Below are 22,331 nucleotides of genomic sequence, written 5' to 3'. Positions count from 1 at the left end.
TGCTGCTGAGCAGAGCAACTCCTCCCACCCCCACCCCTCACCCCCATAGTTTTGGTTGACTTTTCATCCTCTTGGCTCAGAGCTGCCCCAGACAAAGGAAGGAATTTAACCTCTTTGAGATGATCCTTGGAATCAGGAAAGCCTACCTTTCTTTCAGAGCCTAATGACTTCTGAAGAAGATTTCAGGCTCTGTGGCATTTTCCAGGGCACCCTTTCAAGGGTCACCCATTAGACGCATCATTTGCCCTCCATTGGTTCTCCTTCGGGTCTTCCTTCCCCACCCTCACCCCATAGGATCTGTCCTCAGCTTCATAAATTTATCCCTCATTTCCATTGCTCTGTGAGTTCACTCCAGCCTTGTCTGGCATAAATGAGTTTTATTTGAGAGGGCCTCTCACTGTATTGTATTCCTTAGGGTTGCAGGCTCACAGAAGCAGTACCTGGCAGAGCTTCTGCCTGTAAAATGCTCATGCTGCTGGTTTATGATTCTTATCATTTCATTGCAATTGAGTTTCATGGAATAACAGGTGGAGATGTTTTAGAGATTCGGTAACATGGATTTGGAAGTAGCATGTGCAGTCAGTAAGAATTGCTTGGGATTTGAAGTAGATTTTCAAGGCTCAGCTTATGCATAGAATATGGCTAATATTCCTGCCTTGAAGGGTTGTTTTCCAAATTAGCTTTAATATATATGCATAAAATGCCTAGCATGGTGGCTGGGCATTCAGTAAGCACTTAATAAATGAAGTATTAGTGTTTATTTTTGGAATGCATGATTAGATCTAAATTGCCCAAACAGTCCTTTGGCTCTAATTAGGTCTGAGGACAATTTATATAGTGAAGGTTTGGTGCCAGAAGACCTGGAGCTGAGTCTATGCAACCTTAAACAACTTGCTTTCTTTCTCAGAGACTCAGTTTCCTTGGAATCGCTGAGTCTCTCTACCATATTCTACCTCCAGCCCCCAACACTGGTCATCAATTCTAGATGACCAGTCATTAATGAGCTGACACATTTATACCCGAACAACTAGGTCAGTGGCCCATAGCACAAGGGCGTTAGCATCAGCCTCCCCTCAGGAGAATGAGCTTCCTGACTTCCATTCCAGAGAGGAGCTCACCCTCCACAGAGAGAACACCCCACAACAGCTCCAGACCTGTACCCGTGCCGACAGGCACACGCATTCCTTTCACTCATTCACTGAGCCTTTCTGGTCTCTCCTGTGTGCTGGGCACCGTTCTAGGCATGAAGGAGCAGAGTCCCTCAGTCTATTCAGGAAGTGAAACATTGAATTATGCAGCATGATAAGGGCTCTGATTGATGTGTACACAGTATGGTTTGGAAGCACGAGGGCAGGTGCAGTGCACTTGGCCAGTAGAGGGCTGGGAGAGGAACCAGGTCCTCACCAAGGAAACCTGTGAGCCAGACGGTGAACTGGGACTGAAGGGAGGCCCCTGGTGGCCAAGGAGGAGAGCGCAGTGCAGGCAAAGGGAACTGCGTGTGCACAAGTAGAGTGTGTGATCTGTTGGAAAGTCGCACCTCAGTCTGATGGGAGAGTAGGAGCCGCAGGGGTAGGTGGTAGGAAGTAAGGCCAGAAGGTAGGCAGGGTCCAGGTCGTGGAGCCCACTTAATTACCTTACCAAAAATCTGGGCTTAAAATTTCTTTCAGTCAACATTGAAGGTTTCTCTTTCAGACTCCATGTCAGGGCTCACTCTTTAGCTCTCTCAACTCAGCCTGGCCTAGATTCTACCATAATTTAGGGGGACCCTCTAGAATTCAAACTCAGACCCTCTGAGCTTCCAGTTTCCTCTCTGTTACTCCCCTCCCCTACCCAAAAGGAAAGAAAGTCACAACGCATGAATAATAACAGTAATGACAGTGGATATGGAGCTGAAAAGCTCTTTTATCAAATTAAGTCACAATTGACAGCAAAATAAACCCAACGTTTTAAAAGAAAAAAAGCTAAAAGTAGCAACAGGGTTAAAAAAAAATTAAAGCTCTAAACATAGCAGTTGCATTAGTGCTAAATTCAATTTTATTTACAAGGCAAAATATAATTACATTTAAATTTGAGGGAACAAAATTTAATTCTTATTAATGACAGAAAGACTGAGTGAGATGCTTTAATGCCAGAGAAATTGTCTTATGTTCATGGATGGGAGAGAAAATTAGATTCAGCATTGAGCATTCTCCCCTGTTACAAGTCTCATTTGTGTAGCCGGAATTGTTCTCTCTCTGAGAAGCATTAGCTTCTCAGCCCAGAAAGCGCAGCACCGACATCCAATTAAACATCAAAAGGAAACGATCAGGCTGGGCTATTTCTGTATAGGTATGTTACAACAGGGGAAACTCAAGGTTAGAATTTCACCCAAGGAATAATATCCATTGAGACTTGACATTTCCCGTACCCCTCCCCAACAGCAAGTGACAGCCTAAAATCAAACTTTAGAATAATAAATATCTGAGAGATTGACGCTGGCGCAGAGAAGGAAGGGGAGGGCCAAAGGGAGGCAGGGAAGAGCCCAGCAGCCATCTGGGATGTAGTGTGGAGGTTTAGACACAATGAGACGGTCAGTACCTAACATTTAATCAAAGACTGGAAAATTGGGCCCAGATAGGCATGCTGCTAAATACCGCCAGAGTTAAAGGTTGATAAACCAGGAGCTGGCAGATTTGTAATTTAGTAGAATTTCCCCTGACAGCCCTGGAACATTTCCTATCAGAATCGGAACTCTTCATTATGCAAATATGAGCCTTCCTGAAATTGGGCTTCAGAATCAGATTTCTATTTGGATGCCCAAGCTGATATCGCTCGCACGAAATCTCTAGTTGTCTTCCTGAATCAAACTGCTGCTATGATAACTTGTAATTTTTAAAAATACCTCTTCTTTGAATGGAAATTTTACATTTTACAGAGCTCCTTCATGTATGTGCTTCGTGATTTATTCAACCAACAAATACATAAGCCTCTGATACTGTAGACGGTATTATTCCCCGGAGACCAGGGTCCAGAGAACTGGAGTGACTTACCCAAAGACACTGTGGGGAAACAAATCCAGGCTCTTCTGGCCTCAGAGCCCATGTTTATCCCCTGCTCAACTCTGCCATTGGCTATTACCAAGGTTTGTGCTAAAACTGCCAGTGAATCAGGTGTCAGGTTTATAAGGTACCACTTCATTTAGTAACACTGCTAGGAACCACATAAATTGCATCGTGAACTTGGTGCATTTGGCATTAGTACAAGGCTTCAAGAAAAGGAGCAATCACTTTTCAACTAGTGATCAGAGTGGGACGTACGTGGGTGACAGAGGTCAGATGTGAGCAGGCAGAGACAGAAGGAGGCAGCAAGCACCTGGCAGCTGTAGAAGTCAAAGACTTGCAACATGTACCAAAATGGGAGATCAGGGCATTTTCTGGGAAAGCCCAGTAGTTTGGAGTGATTTAGCTTAGGGTCTTCATGGCAGTAGTGAGGCAGGGAAAGGGTGAAGGAAGCCAGCAGGAGTCAGGTCGTGAATGGCCTTGAATGAGTTTAGGTTTTAACTGTCATTGGGGGCCACTGAGAAGTTTTAAACAGAAGTGTGACACAGTCACATTTGGTTTTAGAAAGCTACTCCAGTATCAGCATGCAGTTGGAAGTGCCTGAGGAGACATCGGGTGCTGGTGTCCAGGAAAGAGACAGGTGAGCTTATGACTAAGTGGAGAAATGGGCCTTCTGCAAAAGGTTGTCAGGGTCAGAGATCTTTGGGATTTAGCATCAGCTCTCCCTTCATGTCACCCAGTGGGGCCCTTTTAGTGGGGTTCTGGTTAGGTTCCAACCCTGGCCAAAAATATATATCCCAGTCATGTTCTTTGGCTTCTTTGCTCACCAGCCCTTTCCTGGCTATTTCCTTCAGCAAAGCCAGCCCCCCGTTTGGAGGCCTCTCCAAGCAAGGTTTGAACTCCTCTAATCAGGAGACCAGATACTCTCCAATTAAGATGAATGGCAGTGGCTTACTGCTTTCTGTGATAGGTGTTTTGTAAAGGCTTGAAATTCTAGTCCTGGGGGAATAGATGTGGAGACCTGCTCTGCACCAACGTACTGGAATCCACTTTTCTGCTTGATTTGAAAGCTCTCCAAGCTCCTTGAATGAGGTGAAAGGCCGTGTGGTTTCCAAGGCTCATTAGCTTTCTGCCATCTCCATCTGTGGAACAGAGCCCTGGCTTGAAGCAGCTCTGACTCTCGGGTGATAGGGAGGGAAGTTGAAAAGCACAAGAGAATAGCTTGGGTTTGGCCTCCATGTCTAAAGGAGGCTAATTACTGTAAGGAAGTCAGAGGCTCCTTTCCTGCATCTCCGTCCCCTTCTGGCTTCTTCCTAAAACCTTCACTGAGACTAAAAACCATCTGCCCGAATTAGTGAGGGCGGAAGGGAGAGAGAGTAGGTGCCACACTTGGAGAATGCTAATTTGTTCAAACTATAAAGCAATCTGGCCTGTGGGAGGGAAAGTTAACTTATAATTAGCCTACTGTGTGCTGCTAGGTATGGTGGCCAGCTTTGTGCTCATTTACATGCACAGGAGACTTGAGTTCCTTATGGGTAGGAATCATTTTATATCATCTCCATATCCCTAGCCTCTAGGGATATCTGGCACTTAGTAGGTACTCAGTGTATTTTTAAATCAATTTTAAAATTCTGGTAGATAGGTATCATTATCACCATTTTATACGTGACAAAGATAAGGCTCTCAAAGGTGTGCGATATTTGGTGCACATAGCTAGGAAGGAGCAGAGCAGGCTCTTGAACCCAGCTTCCCTGATTACAAGCCTCTGCTCTGTGTGAAATCACAGAACCTTGAATAGTTCTGTGGAGCATTCTGCCCTGTACTAGAATTTGGCGATAGGGATGCAGTCAGAGAATATGTTCCCTGTGTGAGACTTGCTCGGGAAGGCAGAGATGAATCTGGTGACGGCAGGGTCCTCCAGCAACACAGATAGACTAACAGCCCCGAGAAGGAAAGAACCACGTAAAAGGGCTCTGGGAAGGCAGAAGGGGAGCTCTTCCAGCGGGGACACTGGGAGGGGCTTCAAGGAGGAGGTGGCGTTGGAGCCAGATCTGAAAGCCCATTTGGACTTGAACATGTGAGGATCAGGGTGCAGGAGCCTGGCTTATGGACACTGCACACGCGGAAGCACAGAGGAGGGACCCACGGGTGCAGCAACGGCCCTCCTGTAGCTGTTTATCTAGCTGGCCCCTCACATGGCCGACTCCTAAGGCGGCCAGCAAGTTCTTGCTAAAGTTCTGAGCACACGTGCCACTGCATGGCATAGGGTGAGGCACTTCCTCCCTCTGGGCCCTTGTGTTTCCATTTAGAGAATCTCTGAAGTACTTCCTCATGCTCCTCTAGTTTTCCTCCTTGTTTTCTCCCTTGGCCCTAATCCACTGAAATGAGATCTCCTGGCCAGAACCCAGCCACTTTCTCCAGCGTCAGCTCTCTCCTGGCTTGCCCTTCTTCTTCATTTTCCGTTGTTCCCGTGGCCCTTCACCTCGGCCACCTGCCTGCATCGTTCACAGCTCCCGTGTCTCTGCAGCTTCCTTCCACTCCCACCTGGCAAAACCCAGCGTTGTTCCAAGTAGTCACCATTTCTGATCTTACAGCTGGTGTCGGAGTGCCACTGAGCCAAATCACACCATGCCCAGTCTTTACCCTCTGCGGGGCCCTCCCAGCTGCCCTTCTTGTACTCTGTGTGCTCTCTCGTCCCCCACGGGGGTGCTTTCAAATGCCACATCCGTTCACCAGCAGAGGTCCCTGCCTCCTTCCTCGCTGAGGAGACTGAGGCCAATGGTTAAGCACTTCCCCAGTGTCGGCCCTGCTCCCTGCGCAGCCTGTGCCCCATGTCTCTCACCTGTATCCCTCTCCCCGGGGCATGAGGTGACCGCTAAACCTGTCCCTCGGGTTGTGCTTCATATCTGTCCTCTCCACCTGGTGAGAGGTGCCTCAGTTGAACGGCATCCCCGTGTCTTCAAGCCCTCCCTTCCCCTGGCTCTTTCCAGCACGTACACATGGTAGAGCTGCCATACAGTGAGTGTTCGCCCTGTAAAAAATGTGCACGACACTAGGTGCATTACTTAGTATTCATTTAATCAGCACATATGCAGATGTGGGTGTCTATACCCTATTTTGCAGATGAGAATGTTGATATACAGAGGGATGAGGGAACTTGCCCAGGTCACACAGTTGGACAGATGGGTAGATTGGCAGTTAGGTGGCCTGGTGATAGATAGCTGATTAGGATGGACTGATAGACGGTTGGTGGCTGAGCAGACAGATAAACACACAAGCAAAAGGAAGTAGGTACTAGGTTGGGATGAGGAGGGAGAGTCGGACTCTGATTCCAGAGATCTTGTCGTGTAGCTGGGCAGAGATCTGACACATAATCAACAATCAGGGGACACTGGCAGATTACGTCTGAGTCATGGCCCAACCTGATTCCACAATTCACAGGCCTTTCATTCTAGCTGAGTTCCTTTCAGCAAGCCTCCCCAAGCTGTCTGCTTAACTATGATACAGGAGGGAAAGTATCATTGCCGGACTATTGTAAGCATTCAGTGAGGCCATATTTGTGTTATACCAATAACTATTCTAGAACATTGGAGAACGTTCCAAGGAGAATATTCCATTTTTCCCTTATTTTTGCCTCAAATGCTGATGAGTTTGGCTTGGACTTTAAGTACACCAGGATTTCAGAGAAACTCCCCTGGTTGTGCAGTAACTCAAATGATCTAGTGATGAAATGGAAAATCCTGGCAGGAATCACTTTAAATTATTTAACCCACTATTATAATTTCTTCAGGTCATCCTCAGAACCGCAGGTCCTATGCAAAATAGAGCAATTGTACTTATTATCCCTCTTTGTGCTAAAGGCATATTTAAGAAAGGACACCCCAGGAGGTCTAACATGGCCAAGACTATTTCCACATCCCAGCTTCATCTGCCTCTGTTCCTTGCTCAGCAGGAAAGTATGCAGATCTTTGGGAGGGGTCTATTCTGTACCTTACTTATATCAATTTTGAGCACCTTTGTAAGTAGAAGAAATTTTATGGGAAAATTATGCATAAGTCTCCCCCTTTAGGAGAAAGGCACAGCTTCCCCTACCAGCCACTTTAATGAATAGGATTATAAAGTAAGTCCAGACAAATTAAAACATAGCTGTGATAGGTCCTAGGCTTCATCTGGGCTTGTGTGGAGATTAACATTTAGTGAGAAGAGCCTGGGGCAGCTTTTCCTGTATGTATACATTTTTTGGCATAATTAACCATTAGCCAAACCTTCTATCATATCCCCTCCCTTCCACCCCTTCCCCATGTGTCCCCCTCCTTCCATTTCATAGAAGAACAGGTGTGACATGGGCATTGGTGTGAAGGAATATGTGTATCTGAGAGTAAGAACTAAGACACTTTTTAAAATTACAGAGTTCACAATCAGACATTGGGGAAGATGAGTTGCTAAGAGGCTTAGGCACAAAGGAAACTGAGTCTGTATGTGAATATATTTAACAAAAACTTACACACTGTATGGCCCTGAGATAGAGTCTAGCCAACTGACATACACCTCTTCCATGGAACTTTTCATTTTCATTCATCTGTTCTTTCAACAAACATTTGTTGAAATCCATGTTGTGCCACAAGTGGTGCTAGTGCCAGGGAAGCAAGAAGGATAGAAGTTAGACTCTTCTAGCAGGTGGGCTTCCAGCCTAGAGCGAAGACAGATATGTACACAGGTAAGACAGGGGAGAGGTGGGGTGGGGAAGGGGTAGTGCTGTGGGTTTGACTTTCTACAGAAGAGCTAATGTGTTCTTGGGCCTGGCCAGGTTCATCTCCAAGGACCTGTACAGTTCAGGCAAGAACTTTATAAGCTGGGAATGAGAATTTTAGGACAGTTGAGGACTTCCCCCTGATTTTGAGAGGAAGCCCAGGCTACAAATACAAATGACTTCTACCTAGGTTTTGATACCCTTGGGGCCATGCTAGGTGACCAATGGAGAGCTTCATACCCAAGGTTTGAGTCTGCTACTAGAAAAGCAAATATTTCACTCTTCAGGAGGCTGCTCCTCTGCTCGGTGACTTGGAGTTGTGCTGAGACAGTACGTCTTGGGGCCTCAGCAACCAGCCGTGTGCACCACGTACTTACATAGAGCTTTTCATACACAGTCTCCTTCGATTATCACCACCCACTCAGTGGGGCGACCATGATTACTCTCCCCATTTTAGGGGTGAAGAATATGGCTCAGACCCACAGCTGAGTAATTTCCCCAAAGACCCACAGCTAGGACATTGGAGAGTCAGAATTTGAACTCATGTCTACTCTATAGCTTGTATACTCCACAGTACTTCAGAAGATTCCTCCCAGACTCCAGCCCACCACCATTCAGTCAAAAACCTCTGATTTTGTTCATGTGAAAGTTCCCTAGCATTTATCAAATGCTCCCTTTTATTGAGTATATTGTAAAAGTCAAAATTTACATATGATCTTCTGACTTCAGTCTTGTGCACTTGCTACTACATCTCATTTCCTTTCTTATAAAAATGTGTATTTATTTATTGTATCCTGACTATGCACCTGGCACTGTGCTAGACGCTCCACTTTCATTCATGCTAACTTATTTAAGTGATTGAGATTATATCTGTCTGCTATGCTAGAATGTAAACTCCTTGGGGTCAAGAAAAACCTGTGACTGTCATAATTACCATGGGATCCCCAGTGCCCACTGCAGGACTTACACATAGTGAGCACCCAAGAAATCAACAGAGAGTAATGCCTACAGCTGCCCTCCAAAGTACAGTCGTTGATGTCATCTCCAGCTTACATAAGGAAACCTGTGACTTAGAGAGGAGCTGTGACTCAAATTTCAAAAAGGACCACTTACATTATGTAAAAGGCATATGAGCTGTCAAAGCACATTCTTTAGCATCATCCTGCTTTGTTTTCACTAGCCACGCTGGGACTTATATCTGCCTTAATGTCAGAGCAGAATCTGAGAAGGAAATGTAAAGCAGTTCCTTTTATTTCAAGGGAAAAAAAAGAAAGAAAGAGAGGGGGGGCAGGGGAGGGGAGGGGAGGGGAGGGGAGGAAGAAACAATAGGGACTTGAGGCCAAACGATAAAATAAAGTGGCATCTCAGGTTTCTGCTCCCATGGTGAGGCGGTGGGTCTCTCCGCGAAGTCCCATCTGCAGAGGAGAACCTGAGCGCTCACAGCCTGTGTCATCATCAGTTAGCACCCCGTAAACATCAAGGTCGCCCTGCGCAGGCCCCTCGCATTAAAACGTGTAAGAGCTCACAGCCTGGCTCGTAAAGGGCTGGTGGAGGGGTGCCCAGCCGCCAGGCAACTTCAGCTTCGTGCCAGGAGAGCATGTCTAGAGGAAACTGGCAAGGAAATGGGGTGTTGGATGGGCAGCTGCAGAGAGTGAGACCAAGTGTCTGGGAAACTCTGTGTAGAGGATCTCATTTCATTTCACACATATCCAGGGTCTGGCTGGGATGTAACAAAGGATAAGCAGCAGGGTCAGAAATGGGCAGGGGGATCTGCCAGGAAAGCCGGGAGTTTCCCTCCAAGAAAAGCCTGCCCGTGGCATGTGAGTGTCCTCACCCATTCTGAGGCTCGGTTTCCCTATCTGTAAAATGCCTATCTTGGTGCATTATTATGAGGATTATCAAACAAGAACAAAGCACTACACAGCCACATGACCTTGTAGAATGACTTTATACTATCTGGGTCTCAGTATCCACACCTCTCCGAGGATTAATAGCCAGGTGTTCTCACAACATTGTTATGATGGTTAAACGAGAATTGTAGGTGAAAAGTGCTTTGTAAACTGTAAAACCCGATATAAGCATTACTTAAGCCAAAACTAATGTGGCTTTCCCACACATTGCCTCATTTGATCCAACCCCAACTATGTGAAGTTGGTGAAGTGAGAATTACTTATCCCCATATTACAGAAATGGAAAGGAAGGCTCCATGCATTGCATAACTTGCAGATTACCTGGACAGTAAATGGCTAAGCCACGAGTAGATCACAGATCTGTCTGATTCTGAGCTTTGTGGTTCTTTTAATCCATTGTACATAAGCAGACATGAGCAACAGCTGTAGGGGACTTGGCTATTCTTTGGAATGCCAATATTAGTTTGTGCTTTATTAGGGATATGATCTCCTGGGGGAGAGAGATTATATCTTATTGACCTCTGTATTTCTAGCACTGGGTACAATTTGGGGCATTTAGTGGGCATGTGTGGATATTATTAGAAGAATAAATAAATCCATATAAATGCATTAATATCTACTATATATCAGACTCTAAGGACCTTCAGAAGTACGTGCCATTATAATCCCCATTTTATGGAGGAAAAAAAGGAAACTCAGAGCTATTGAGTAGATTACTTAGCTGGCAGTACTTAGATTTGGAATCATGTCTGATTCCAAGTCTTCTCTCTTCCATCCACCCTTCCTCTAGGTTAATGAATAACGCAGTGTAGTCCCTGTCAGCCAAGAGCTGAAGTCTGGAGGTCAGTTGTGGGGAAGCCTGAGTCTTCTGCTCTTGGCGCCCATGATCTCTATGTGCCCTGCTGCCTGGAAACACCCTGGCTTTGACCCTGCAGCCTGTCCGTCTCCTGGCTCACACCTCAGTGAATAGAAGTGCTGTTTGCTGTTTACTTTCACACCATGAACTGCCACCTGGAAAAAGTGCTGAATAAACCCAAACAAATCCTAACTTGGTCCTCTCTCTCAAGGGTCTCAGGAGAAAGTACTAGCTCTCAGCCCAGGTCCAGCCTCCAGTGTCACCAGGAGGTCACTGCCCTTACAGTGTTGGGCAGAAGAAACAGGAATTTCAGGAAAGCCTGAGGCCTGATGATTGTCATTCTCTATCTTAAGGAAAGCCCAAGAGGACGCCTTGTGAGCGAGAAGGGAAGGGAGCTTGAATAACATCCTGGGGGACTGCTTGATGTAGTGACACTCAGCTCCACAGACTCACCCTCACATGGCATGTTTTCATACGGGCAGAGAGAAACACACAGGCGTGGATGGATTTGCAACCAGGCCGAGGGTGGTGCGCATGAATGTTTTCCATTCTCAGGCACCTATAACCATAGGAGCACCCTGATTCATCCATTATGCAAGGAACCTTAACCACTTCGGTACAGCGCTTACCAGCCACAGAACCTTGCCCACAGCCGGCACTCATAGTCTGCACGATAATTTGTGCTGTGCATTGACAATGAATCCATTTTGCTCTTGTGTGATGAGGAAAGCTTTAAAGCGCTGAAAGCTTGTTTTATTTTATAGGCAGTTTTACTTGTAATGTAAATCCGAATAGGTAACATATACATATATGTTTTTATTATGTTATTTTTAAATGTTCACAATTTTACTTTGATAAATGAAAAATTAGAAAAGTCATATCACGGCTGTAGGCTAAAGTCGACGCTCAGCTGTGAGCGTTCATCTGTGGCTACCGACTATAGTCGACACACTACCGAAGTGGTTAATAAAGGGTCTATTCTGTGCCATGATCTGTGGGGCGCCAGGGATAGGGGTGATTAGAGGAATTAGACCCAGCTCAGGTTGTTACTAGTCTGACGGTAAGACAGACGCAAAAACAGAAAATCACCCCCCCCCCATGTAAAAGTGTAAGGAAAGGAATGAGAGACTAACCACGGGCAAATCACAGGAGACTTCTCAGAGGAGGGTGACAGTTGAGCCAAGTCTTGGGGTGTAGTATACCATGGAAGGTGCTGTGTCATAGAATCCCACAGTCTTAGAGCGTTGAGAGACCTTAGACACCATCAGGTTCCCCCTGCAGATGAGGAAACTGACACCCAGAAGAGAGGAAGTGACCTTCCCAAGGTCACGCACCAGGTTAGTGGCTGAGCAGGCATGGACCTCACAAACCTCCCTAGACTCCCAGTCTGAAGCTCACCATCCTGCCCTCCGCTTCAGGAAACCTTCTTGAGTTACTGGATCTTTCCCATGCCCTTTTGTCATCCGCTTCCCTGGGTGTTCGCTCCAGCCCGGTGAGGTCAGCAGAGGGCGACTCCAAGGCAGCCTCACACCGGGCATGCTCCCCAGCCCAGGACCTGCAGCTCAGCGGAGTCCAGGGACCTGCCCAACATCACACAGCTCAGGCGCTCCACAGCCTGGTGTAGAACCCAGGTCCCAGACGCCAAGTCAGAGATATCTCTAACCCATCTTACAGCTGAGAAACCCGATGTGTTACTGTATGTGTAAGTACCTCCCTTTTGAGGTAATGCGCTTGCCAGGGTGTCTAACATAGGAATACACCATAAATGTTAACTCTTACTATTTATTTTTTAATCCTGAAACATTTTGTCCATTGTCTTTCAGATTGGCAGGAGGGTCTGAGCCTCTGAGACCTAATTTTGTTTTGTTTTCTTGTTCAAAAGTAGCTAGAATATTAGTAGCTTCTAAACCAGGCGTGCAGCTTGGAAAGGAGTAATGGGCAAATGCAACTTGATAGAGGTGCCAGCTAATTTAGTTTGAAAGAAATGAAAAGTGTTGGGATTTTCACATGAATTTGAAGAATGTTGGGCCATGAGGCGTAAGAATGAAGTCAGGGTCTCCACGAGAGCCCTTGGCAGGAAGCTTCGGTGGACACAGTTGCTCAACCTGTTTCCTAAAGAGCACTTGCATTTTGGAAGCCTTCACCACCTCTGCCTGCAATAAGCAGGAAGCCGTGGCTGGCCTGGAGCCCGAGGGGCTTGTGAATCGGGGCCTGTGTGTTTCGCACCCTCTCACAGATGAGCCTTTGTGAAGGGTGGGCAACTCCACTCTGGCTGTGAAGTGGCCCCCCCAGCTGTTTGCTTTGGATCTAAAAGCCCATTTAGATGCTGCTTGCCGTTAGGGTGAGTAAGCAGGGAGCTGGAGCACAGAATAAACCCAGCAAAAGCGCAGAACAAACTGTGGGTTTTGAACAACAACCCAGCATGTACCCGTGGGACAGGGGCCCTGCCTCCTTTGCCCCCCGCCCCCCACCCCCATTGGCGGAAAGCCCGGGCTGAAGCGCAGGCCCCGGAACTCCTCACGTGCCTGGCCAGACCCACAAGCACTTCATTTGGCAACGGGGACTCATCCTCACTTTGTTTTCACACATAACCGGTTTTTAATTAAATTTGACTTTTCCTCACATCTGTTCTGAAGGCCGGTCCCCTTTGGAAGTGGCAAGCACAAAAGCAGGGACAGGCTGGCAGTGGGGAAGAGCAAATTGAGCAGAGCCTTTCAATCCCTTCTATTTTGGTGGGGAAGCGTGCGCCGGGCAGGCTTCTTCTGCCCAGAGAATTGTTCTCGTCCGAGGGTCATTGTCCACGGAGATTAGTCCCCCAAGCCCTGGGAATCCTGATCTCTCACAGAAGCCTGGGTAGGTAGCCAAGTGTGACCCTCGCGCCCAACAATAGCTTTCTCAATGCTTGTTTTGTTTCTGTCTCTCCTCCCTCCCCTACCCCTCTGGCCCCTTCCTCCTCTCCTGGGCCTGTGTCCTCCCTCCTCCTCCTCCCCACAGAGATCTGCGCTGCTGACTGTGGAGGCCATGGCGTCTGTGTGGGGGGCACCTGCCGCTGCGAGGACGGCTGGATGGGGGCAGCCTGCGACCAGCGGGCCTGCCACCCGCGCTGTGCCGAGCACGGGACCTGCCGCGACGGCAAGTGCGAGTGCAGCCCCGGCTGGAACGGCGAGCACTGCACCATCGGTATGGCGGGCCCAGGCCCAGGGAACTTCCTCTGGTCTGCTCAACACCTTTCTCAGTCAGGGCCCCCATTGCATGTGGGAACAGGGGGCACAAAGTCCTTTCCTCTGACAGCATTATGACTGTCCTTTCCTAGGGCATCATTTGGATTTAGACTCAGTTGACTTTCAACTTGGCATTTTTCAACCTGATTCCTCCCAGCTTCCATTTCCCAGGTCCCAGTTAGCTGGTTAGGGTGCCTTGCCAGTTAGCTTCTCCTAGGCTACATGCAGTATAGCTTTGTGTCCAGGAGCTCAATGTTCAGGAATGAGGCAGATGACTGCCACTTAGCAGCTGTCAGTAAGTCCTGTCCCCTCTCTGAGCCTCAGTTTTCTCACCTAGAAGACAGACAAACATAATACATGTAAAGAATGTGGCACAGGCTGGCACACAGTGGGAAGCCTAATACACGTAGCGGTTGTTATTAATACAAAATTTATTATCTGGCTGGGATGGCTCATGCTTAGCTCTGAGCCCTCCATGGCCACTGGCTCCTGGGCCAGAGCTCCCGCAGAGGCCAGGAATCCTGGGGAAAGCTCCCCGCAGGCCCCAAGGCCACATCTGCAGTCCATTAGGCCTGGGATCCCCCTTCCCTGTGCTCAGCTTCCATCCTGCTTGCAATTGTCTCCTCTCCCCTCTCTTGGGGTCTCCTTGGCACCAGCCTCTGCTGAAGCAGCACTGTTGGCAGCTTTAAAAACAAGCTGATCACTTCGTTCCCTTCTTTCTGCCTTTCCTGCTGGTCTTGTTGATTTTAAACTCAGCCAGACGTTTTGCTTTGTTTATTATCCTGGAATGAACACTCACCAAAAGCTCTTTATTGAATCAACTAGTTTATGTATGTGTGTTTTAACTTCTTCCCGTCTTTTTTTTTTTTTTTTTTTTTAATGAAGGGTCTGTGATCAGATGGTGAGCACATGGCTTTAGAAGGCAGGATTCCATGTGCCTTTCCAGCTCGGAAAGTGACCTCTTGGGTCTTAGAGAAACTGGAAGACACGCCCCAAAGCTTTGGAAAGACAAAGGAATTTTGAGCAAACAGAGCTACCTCTTATCTCTTGTGGGTTTTTAAAGTCTTCATTCTTTTTGTTTTGCAGCCTGACATTAGTTTATATCCTTGATCCCCATCCTAGCAACATCACTGGCTACTACAGACTGTCTTACACTTATTAATAACAATAATGGCTTCTAATTTTTAAGTATTTACAACGTGCTGAGCGCTGTGCTGAGAACTTGTACTGTGTTATTTTATTCTCTTAACAATCACCCTGTGAAGCAGTATGTATTATTTCCTCTTTTCCAGCCTGAGGCTCAACCTCATGTAACTTAAAGAGGTAGAACAGGAATTTGAAGCTTGATTTCCTCCCCACCAGCTGCCAGCTCTAGGGTCCTTGCAGGACAAAGCCCTGGGGCATCAGCTCCTTCCCAGAGGCTATGTGCTCAGAGCTCCTCACCTACCTGGCCCTAGCCCCCATTCCAACAGAGCCACTCCATGCTGACAGCAGCCCTTCCTGCTTTTCTGCAGCAGATTGTGCCATGTCATCTTACTGTACACTACTTGGTGGCTTCGTTATGTCAGTGCCACCCTACCTCGTGATTGTCCTGGTAGCCCCTTAATGAGGGGGTGGCCCTAGCCATCTGAGGTGACCTATTCTATAAACTCTGCTTTCCCCTCAACTCCAGCTAAGGACGGACTGATCTTTCAGCCTCCCAGCCCAGCAAAAGGCTCCTCCCTATTTAAAAATAAAATAAGACAAAAAAAGCAGAGCTCAGAGAGAGCACATTCTGTTTTCTATCACTTGCTTACAGAGTCCTCAGCTCACCTTACCAAAATTCCAAAAAGTTTATAAAAGATAAAAGTGTCTCATCTGAGTCAAATGATTAGGGACTTAGGGAAATTATCCCTTAATCCAATCACAGATGATTCATGCCAGGGCCTGTGGGCAGGCCTTGCTACATGCAGTGTCTTGGGGATATGCATCAGCCTGGCTTTAAGAAAGTCTCTTTTATTTTGATGCCAAGAAGTCAAACCATTTACTCCTCCCCTCCCTAGCACACCCTGTTATCACTCTTTAAGAACAGATTCCTCCTTGGGGTTGCAGATGCTTTTTCCCCTCCAGATAAGAAATACATCAAGGTAAATGTGCACAATAGGAGAGGAAGGTTGACAGTCCTAAATACCAGCAAAATGTCATAGGACATTGAAGAACTAATGGACTAGTCATAGTTGCTCAGGTGAAAGGACTTTGGCTCAGAATTCTATTACCTTTCATTGTGTGGTGAGCATTTTCTTTGTCCTTGTCTAATTTTCCTGCATGGCAACCTTCTGTCCGTGGGTCTCTGCCTGTGGCCAGCTGCATCCCCAAGAGAAAGCCGACACCCTCATGCAGAAGGAGCAGTCAGTAACCTTGTAGGATGTCAGGGAAGGGAGGGGATGCAAATGACAGGAACAATGGTAGGTGCCTTCCTTTTCTTGTTGCGATAGAAATGAGAAGGAGAAATCCTTCTTTAATCTTTGATGGGAACAAGAAGCATTTTCTTATGTTTCCAGGGAACTTCACTCCCTGCGAGGGTAATTTAGGAAAAGAAAAAAGCTGCTGATGTGAAAAGTTAGAAATTCAAAGTGTTAAATTTTCTCTTGTTATCAGATTTCATTATTATACAGTAGTAGGCCATTATCATGCAGCTAGGTCCAACACTGCACTATATCTTTTCCCACATCGGAGAAAGAACTGGTATCCAAGACACTGATTCAGAGACCTCCATGCAGTGGAAGCAAAAGAGGGGAGGGCCTGTTTATTTACACACGGCTGCCCTCCATAAACAGGAAAGAAGGATCTGATTACTTTACAGCAGGAATAAAGAATTTAAAGAATAAGGCAAATCTGGGCTCTTTATGGCCAAGTCCCCAGCGTAAGGAACTTTTTACCCCAATGACATTTCCCAGAGCAGATTATTACAGTAGGAATTAAATGTCTTCTTTTGGAGGCTTTGGCCCACCTTATCTTTTATGGAAGCTACTTGATTTTTCTCAAGAGAGGTTGGTTGTCAGAATAAAAGGGAATTTAACAGTGGCATCCTCTCTAATGACAGCGTTTTTGTCTAACAGCAAGAATACTTCACATTCAATCCTAATGCTTTATGTTGGGAATTACCTGTCTCTTTGCATCTTAAAGATAGATCTTTGGTGAAAGCACATGGGCAGACCACATGGTTGCTTGGGGCTTCAGTTTCTCAGTCTGTGGGTCACAGAATGGGGTGGCTGGAGATAGTCCCCAGGGTGACAGAATTCCGGCCCCTTCCCCTGCTACCCCCAGAACCACACAACCAACAGCCCAAAACTGAGTCACCTGCTCCTAAAACATTCCACAAAGAAAAAGGGATTTTTCAATTTTGCTCTCGATGCTAATACTCACAATTGCACATACAAAGCTCAGTTTTCCTAGCCCAGAAGTTAAGGTAAGATGGATTGATTTGTATTTGTTTCTCAAGTGTATGTTCAGCATCGAGTCATCAAATGCATATTTTTGGATGTCTTTTCAAGGAATTTTGTAGGTCCCTTAAGCCTGGGGCTTGACCTCTGATTTCCTCTGAGAAAGCTGAAAACCACAGTTAAATTTAAGAAGGTGTTTAATTTTTTCCTATTTCTTTGAAAACACTACTAACATTTTGGATCAATTCTTTAATGGTTATTTTATTCACCTCAGTGCCCTTTGTCTATAAAGTCTCAAAACACCTGTAGGAAATACCAGCTTCTGATTACATTTGTAAAATTCCAACCTTGCCCCCAAAGCTGTGATTGTTCAAGATGCCAAATATACAGAATTCTTTACTAGACTTCAGGAGATCTGTCCAATCATATAAATCCTGATTCTTAAACAAAAGCCTCCTCTGGGAGTACAGATCAAAATACTACTCTGATGATGCAATTACTTGAGTGAGCAAAACCAGACTTCACGATGAGGAGGAATTAGAAAGAAAGGCCACAGAATCTTACGGAGCGCTTTGTCCACTTTTGCATGGTAGCTCTCAGGTTTCTTTTCTGTAATCAGACCATCCTTAACCAAGAGCTCACAAATCACTCAATGAGGTATCGGCACCTGTGGTATAACCCTGTGGTTTTCCCTCCTCAAAAGCAGTCACTCACAACAGGACCCGTGATCCGACAGGACAGACGCTGACAAGGAGAAAGAGAAAATGTAACAGGATCTACTTCATGTTATCAGAGAAAGAGTTTGGTGTGCTGATGGTTCTGGGAGATTTCAGCCCACACGTGGTAGGGGTGGGAACCTGGAGGAAAGTTACTGGGCTTTGTGAGTTTCTCTCAGGGTGGGTGCCACTGACCACTTATTCACTGATAATTCATCCAAAGAGAGAAGAGAGTTAATGTATCTAAGATGTTAAAAAGAACATCTCTTTTGGCGGTTTGTCATCCGTGTGAAAGAAGTTCAGACGATGGATAACCACCACGCAGGTCACCTGCTGCAGTGATCCTTGTTTAATCTGGCCTGACGTGTACCAGCGGTGCAACTGTAAGAGCTGACCTGAGGCTCCTGGAGAATAAGAATGGAAATCCTCTCGACATGTTCTCCGTAACCTTTGATAGGAGGCCCAGGAAGCTTCTTGAGATTATCCTAAGAGAAACTTTTGGAAACTTCTGTTGGTACAGGCAAGTCAAGGAAAGAAGTTTTCATGTTGATGGTCGTAGAAATGCCGAAGAGACCTAAGACCTCACAGAACAACCTCGTGCCGAAGGCTGGGAGTCTATGGCATTGTGACAGCTACAGCTTCTAGCATAGTGACAGGAATGTAGCAGGAGCATAAGAAACATTTGTGTAATGTCAAAAAATAAATACGTGTGGCCCAAGAGGAAAGAAGTCCTGAGGAAAAAGATGCCAGGATTTTATGAAGTCTTGAATCCACCTTCCATATGCAAACTTATAGACTTTGCCTCATCTCTTCTAAAAGTTGGTATTTTAAAATCATGAATTTTAAAATAATTGCACTCATGAGCATATGTGCCAAGATTTTCAAACAATAAAAGCAACACTAGTACGGACTTCTACACAAGCCTTTTATAAATAAATGGCATTGGAGTTCAGGGACCCAGTTGTCACTTCCATTTTCAACAGCCAGAAGCAGAAAGCTCTATTCCCTTCCCAGAGTACTCTTGGACTTGGTATTAACTGTTGTTATCAGCTTTGGGATTCAGCGCAGCTTGAGGTCTCTTTGTAGCAAAGGAATGTGTTTTAATTTGTGGAGTCAAAATTTGACGTTTTGAATGTCTACTCTTGTCTCCTGAAAACTCACAATGTTGATAGTAACCTGAGCCTGCCTGCATTACTTCCACTGGCTTCTCTTCCTACCTGTGGTCTGGAGACATTAGTAAGAATTTTTTAAAGGTATTAAATATATTTGCATGTAATAGAAATCTTCATTACTATATGGTTCTTAAGAATGAAATGGCATTAGAAGAGAGAGAAGTGTCTGAAGTCAGCCCATGGCCCTGGGGAGAGGATTCTATAGAGAGAGTGGATGTAATCAACACCAGAGCCACGATACCACCGTTTAGTTTGGAGACGGTCAAGAAAGCTTTTCTCATCACAGAACTCCCTCAAAGTGGATGCTGCAGGGTGGTATGACCATTTGGATCTCATTGATGGTGTCTCCGCCAGCCTGGCCATCCCTGGAAGAGAAACCTAGGCTCAACCCACCTCTTCTGTAACTGGATTCACAGTCATTATAAGGACTTGTGGTTAGGACTCTCCAAAACACTCTGCAGATCTGAAAGCTAAGAAAACCACCTGAACCAGGAGATCCTATTTGTTCTTGCTCTTTGATAGTATATCCTGGGAGATGGTATCTAAGAAATTTTAGACCACTTTGCAAAATTAGATGAATTAGCATGACTAAGACTAAAGTGACAGATGAACCAAGAATCAAGAAATCCTTCCCTTTAGCCAGAGATGTTTCCTAGACTGTTTTTTTCATGTGGGCTGTCCCTATTTTTCATTGTTCGGCATTGCACAGCTTTGTTTATTCACTCCCACTTAGTAAGCCACTCTCCTTCATGTTCTCCTCTTATATCCTCCTGTCTCATGGAGCATCTATAAGAATGAAAAGAAGCATGCAGGCCAAGTTAAAATCTCGTCTTCCCAATTTTCCACTTGGCTGTGCAGCCTCCAGGAGCATATATCATCTTGAAACAGAGACCACATGGATACCTGAACTAAGAGCATCCACCAGTCTTTTGAGGCTAATATATATTGATGAACAGCAACAATGTCTGTTTTATCCAGAGGATTGAAAAAAAAATTTATATTTTTTTACAAAGAGAGTAAGAATGTTCTTACAGTTTATAGAACCCTAGGGATTCCAGATAAGGCCACACCATTGCAGTCCAGTCCTGTTTGATGGGCTTTCGATTGATGTGTAAAACGGAGCTGAGGATGGCGTGCAGCCTGGCTGAATGCATCAGCTCCTTCAGGACACTGCTTCTGTCTGCCTTTGTGGGAACATACTAGGGGGATGTGTAGGGAGACAGGGAAAGGGGAGCCCCCCAAATGGCCATGACTGAAGCCTAGATGGGAAAGGTGGAATGGTTTCACTGATTTGTGCTGGGAATGAAGAGGGCTGCCCTGGTCTACACACACAGCTGGGCACCCACATGCATGCACAGTGGGCTTTATTTCAGAGCAACCTTTGACACCCATCCTCACAAGTAAGCAAGACCTTAGATGGCCAAATAATTCAAGGCTTGGATACAACCCCTCTGTTGGAAGACAAAGCACACATCATTCTATCTTTTGAGTTAATAAGCGCTGAGAAGTAGTCAGATTTTCTTTTCTTTTTGCTGTTTTTTTTCACAGCGACATCCATTGCCCTGTACCTCCCCTTCTGTGTCAGATGCACAAAGGAGGGAGGCATCTTACGTAGAACACCAAGCATTCTGCATTCAAGCATATGTGGGCACATGTGTAAGTGGAAAATTCAAGAATGGCAAACAGATAATCTAGCAGTGTGTTTGACCAAAGACTCAACCGAATTCCTTAGTGCATATCAGAGATTATTCAAATTTTGCATATTTCTAAATTTCCAGCCTCTTGGGAACACTTCTGCCCAGATGGGGTGTACTTGTTCTTGGTGTAGCTGCTCCCCCTGGAGGGAGGTCGGATGCTGCTCTGCATAGACAAAGGGGCAAGTTCTGGTTTTCCATAAAGCTGAGCAAACCTGACAGAACAGGGATGTGGCCACTTATGCAGCTTACCATCCTCCTTTCTCCTATTTCCCTATCCATATGTCTTCTTGTTTATACGAACACCCGGACGCCTGGATCACAGAATGAGTTGAAGTTCCTTTTGGCCCTTCTGGAGAATTGCCTGCTCTCCCTCCTTCTCTCTCGTGTTGTCCTGTCTTTGGTTTCATTTTCCCCACTGTGACAGAGGCCTGTCCCAAAAGTGAGACACAGCACCCTTTGTTTCCCTAGCACCTGGCATGGTTATGTGGCAGGAAGTATTGCAATTACTCAAGCCTACCTTAAATGTCCTGTCTTTTATCTCCCAAGCTCACTATCTGGATAGGGTAGTTAAAGGTATGGTCTTCCTTCCTCTATTTTCCTGTTGTCTTTGTGTGTGTGTTTGTGTATGAGCATAAAAGAAGAAATGTGTATATAAAAATGTATATACACCCCATAAGCATGATGTCTAGATGCTGCTGTATCCCCAATTTTGTCACAGCATCCACTGCCCAAAGGAGATGCCCTTGGTCACAAGGTAGTTGATGTACCTGGAGTGTCGTTCTCCCCCCAGGTGGCTCAGATCAGTTTGTGACATTACCATTGTGCTGCTGTCCTCCCCTCTCCCCACAAACATACACCCCTCACCCTTTCCACCCCATCTCATGTGACCCTGCCCATTCCTTATGACCCCTGGCTCATCAGAACTAAGATCCCGGGAACCATGATGGGTGGCCTGAGAGAGGGAGAGACCCAAGAGCAAGTTCAGAAATCTCAAGGCCTATATTCTGTTGCTACTATGTTCATTCATCCAGCAACCATATGTGCAGCCCCTGCTCTATACTGGGCACATGGGCCAGGCTCTGCAGACAAGAGGAAAAGCAGACCCCTGATCTCAAGGAGTGGATGGTTGCTTGCTCAGTTAGTTTGTTTTCCTTTTCAGAGAAGGCCTGACTTTGGTAAGTTTTATCTTTGAAGAGTGTTCCCTAAAGGCAAAGTAATTCCTTCCAATTTAAACATTTACATTAATTAGATGGTGCCTAATTTTCCAAATAGGCCTCATTGCTCTAAGAATAAGTCTCAGAATGATCAGATATGTGTGCTCTTAAGAGACACCATGCTCCTTGAGGAGAAATACCACGTCATATTTGTCTTTTTATCCTCAGGCCCTAACACAGCCACTGGTAAGAAATATGTGCTCAGTAGTTAGGGACACATACTCTGGAGTCGTACTGCCTGGGTCTAAATCCCAACTCCAGCACTTGATGAGCTAGGTGACCTTGGGCAGATTATTTAGCCTCTCTTCACTTCAGAGTCTGTATGTATACAACAA

At 46.0% G+C, this 22,331-nt stretch overlaps 1 protein-coding gene across 1 annotated transcript in view; it reads left to right on the top strand.

Moving 5' to 3' along the window:
- The window catches only part of TENM4 (teneurin transmembrane protein 4), a 229,066-nt gene that overhangs the window by 93,994 nt on the left and 112,741 nt on the right, over window positions 1–22,331 (top strand). The window contains exons 9-10 of the mRNA XM_012744510.3: window positions 13,549–13,734; window positions 21,329–21,355. Coding sequence (XP_012599964.2) covers window positions 13,549–13,734; window positions 21,329–21,355 — 213 coding nt within the window. The remainder of the gene's footprint in view (window positions 1–13,548; window positions 13,735–21,328; window positions 21,356–22,331) is intronic.

This window comes from Microcebus murinus, chromosome 4 (genome assembly GCF_040939455.1).
Source record: "Microcebus murinus isolate Inina chromosome 4, M.murinus_Inina_mat1.0, whole genome shotgun sequence".
NCBI lineage: Eukaryota > Metazoa > Chordata > Mammalia > Primates > Cheirogaleidae > Microcebus > Microcebus murinus.
This window is presented reverse-complemented; position numbering and strand designations above follow the sequence as displayed.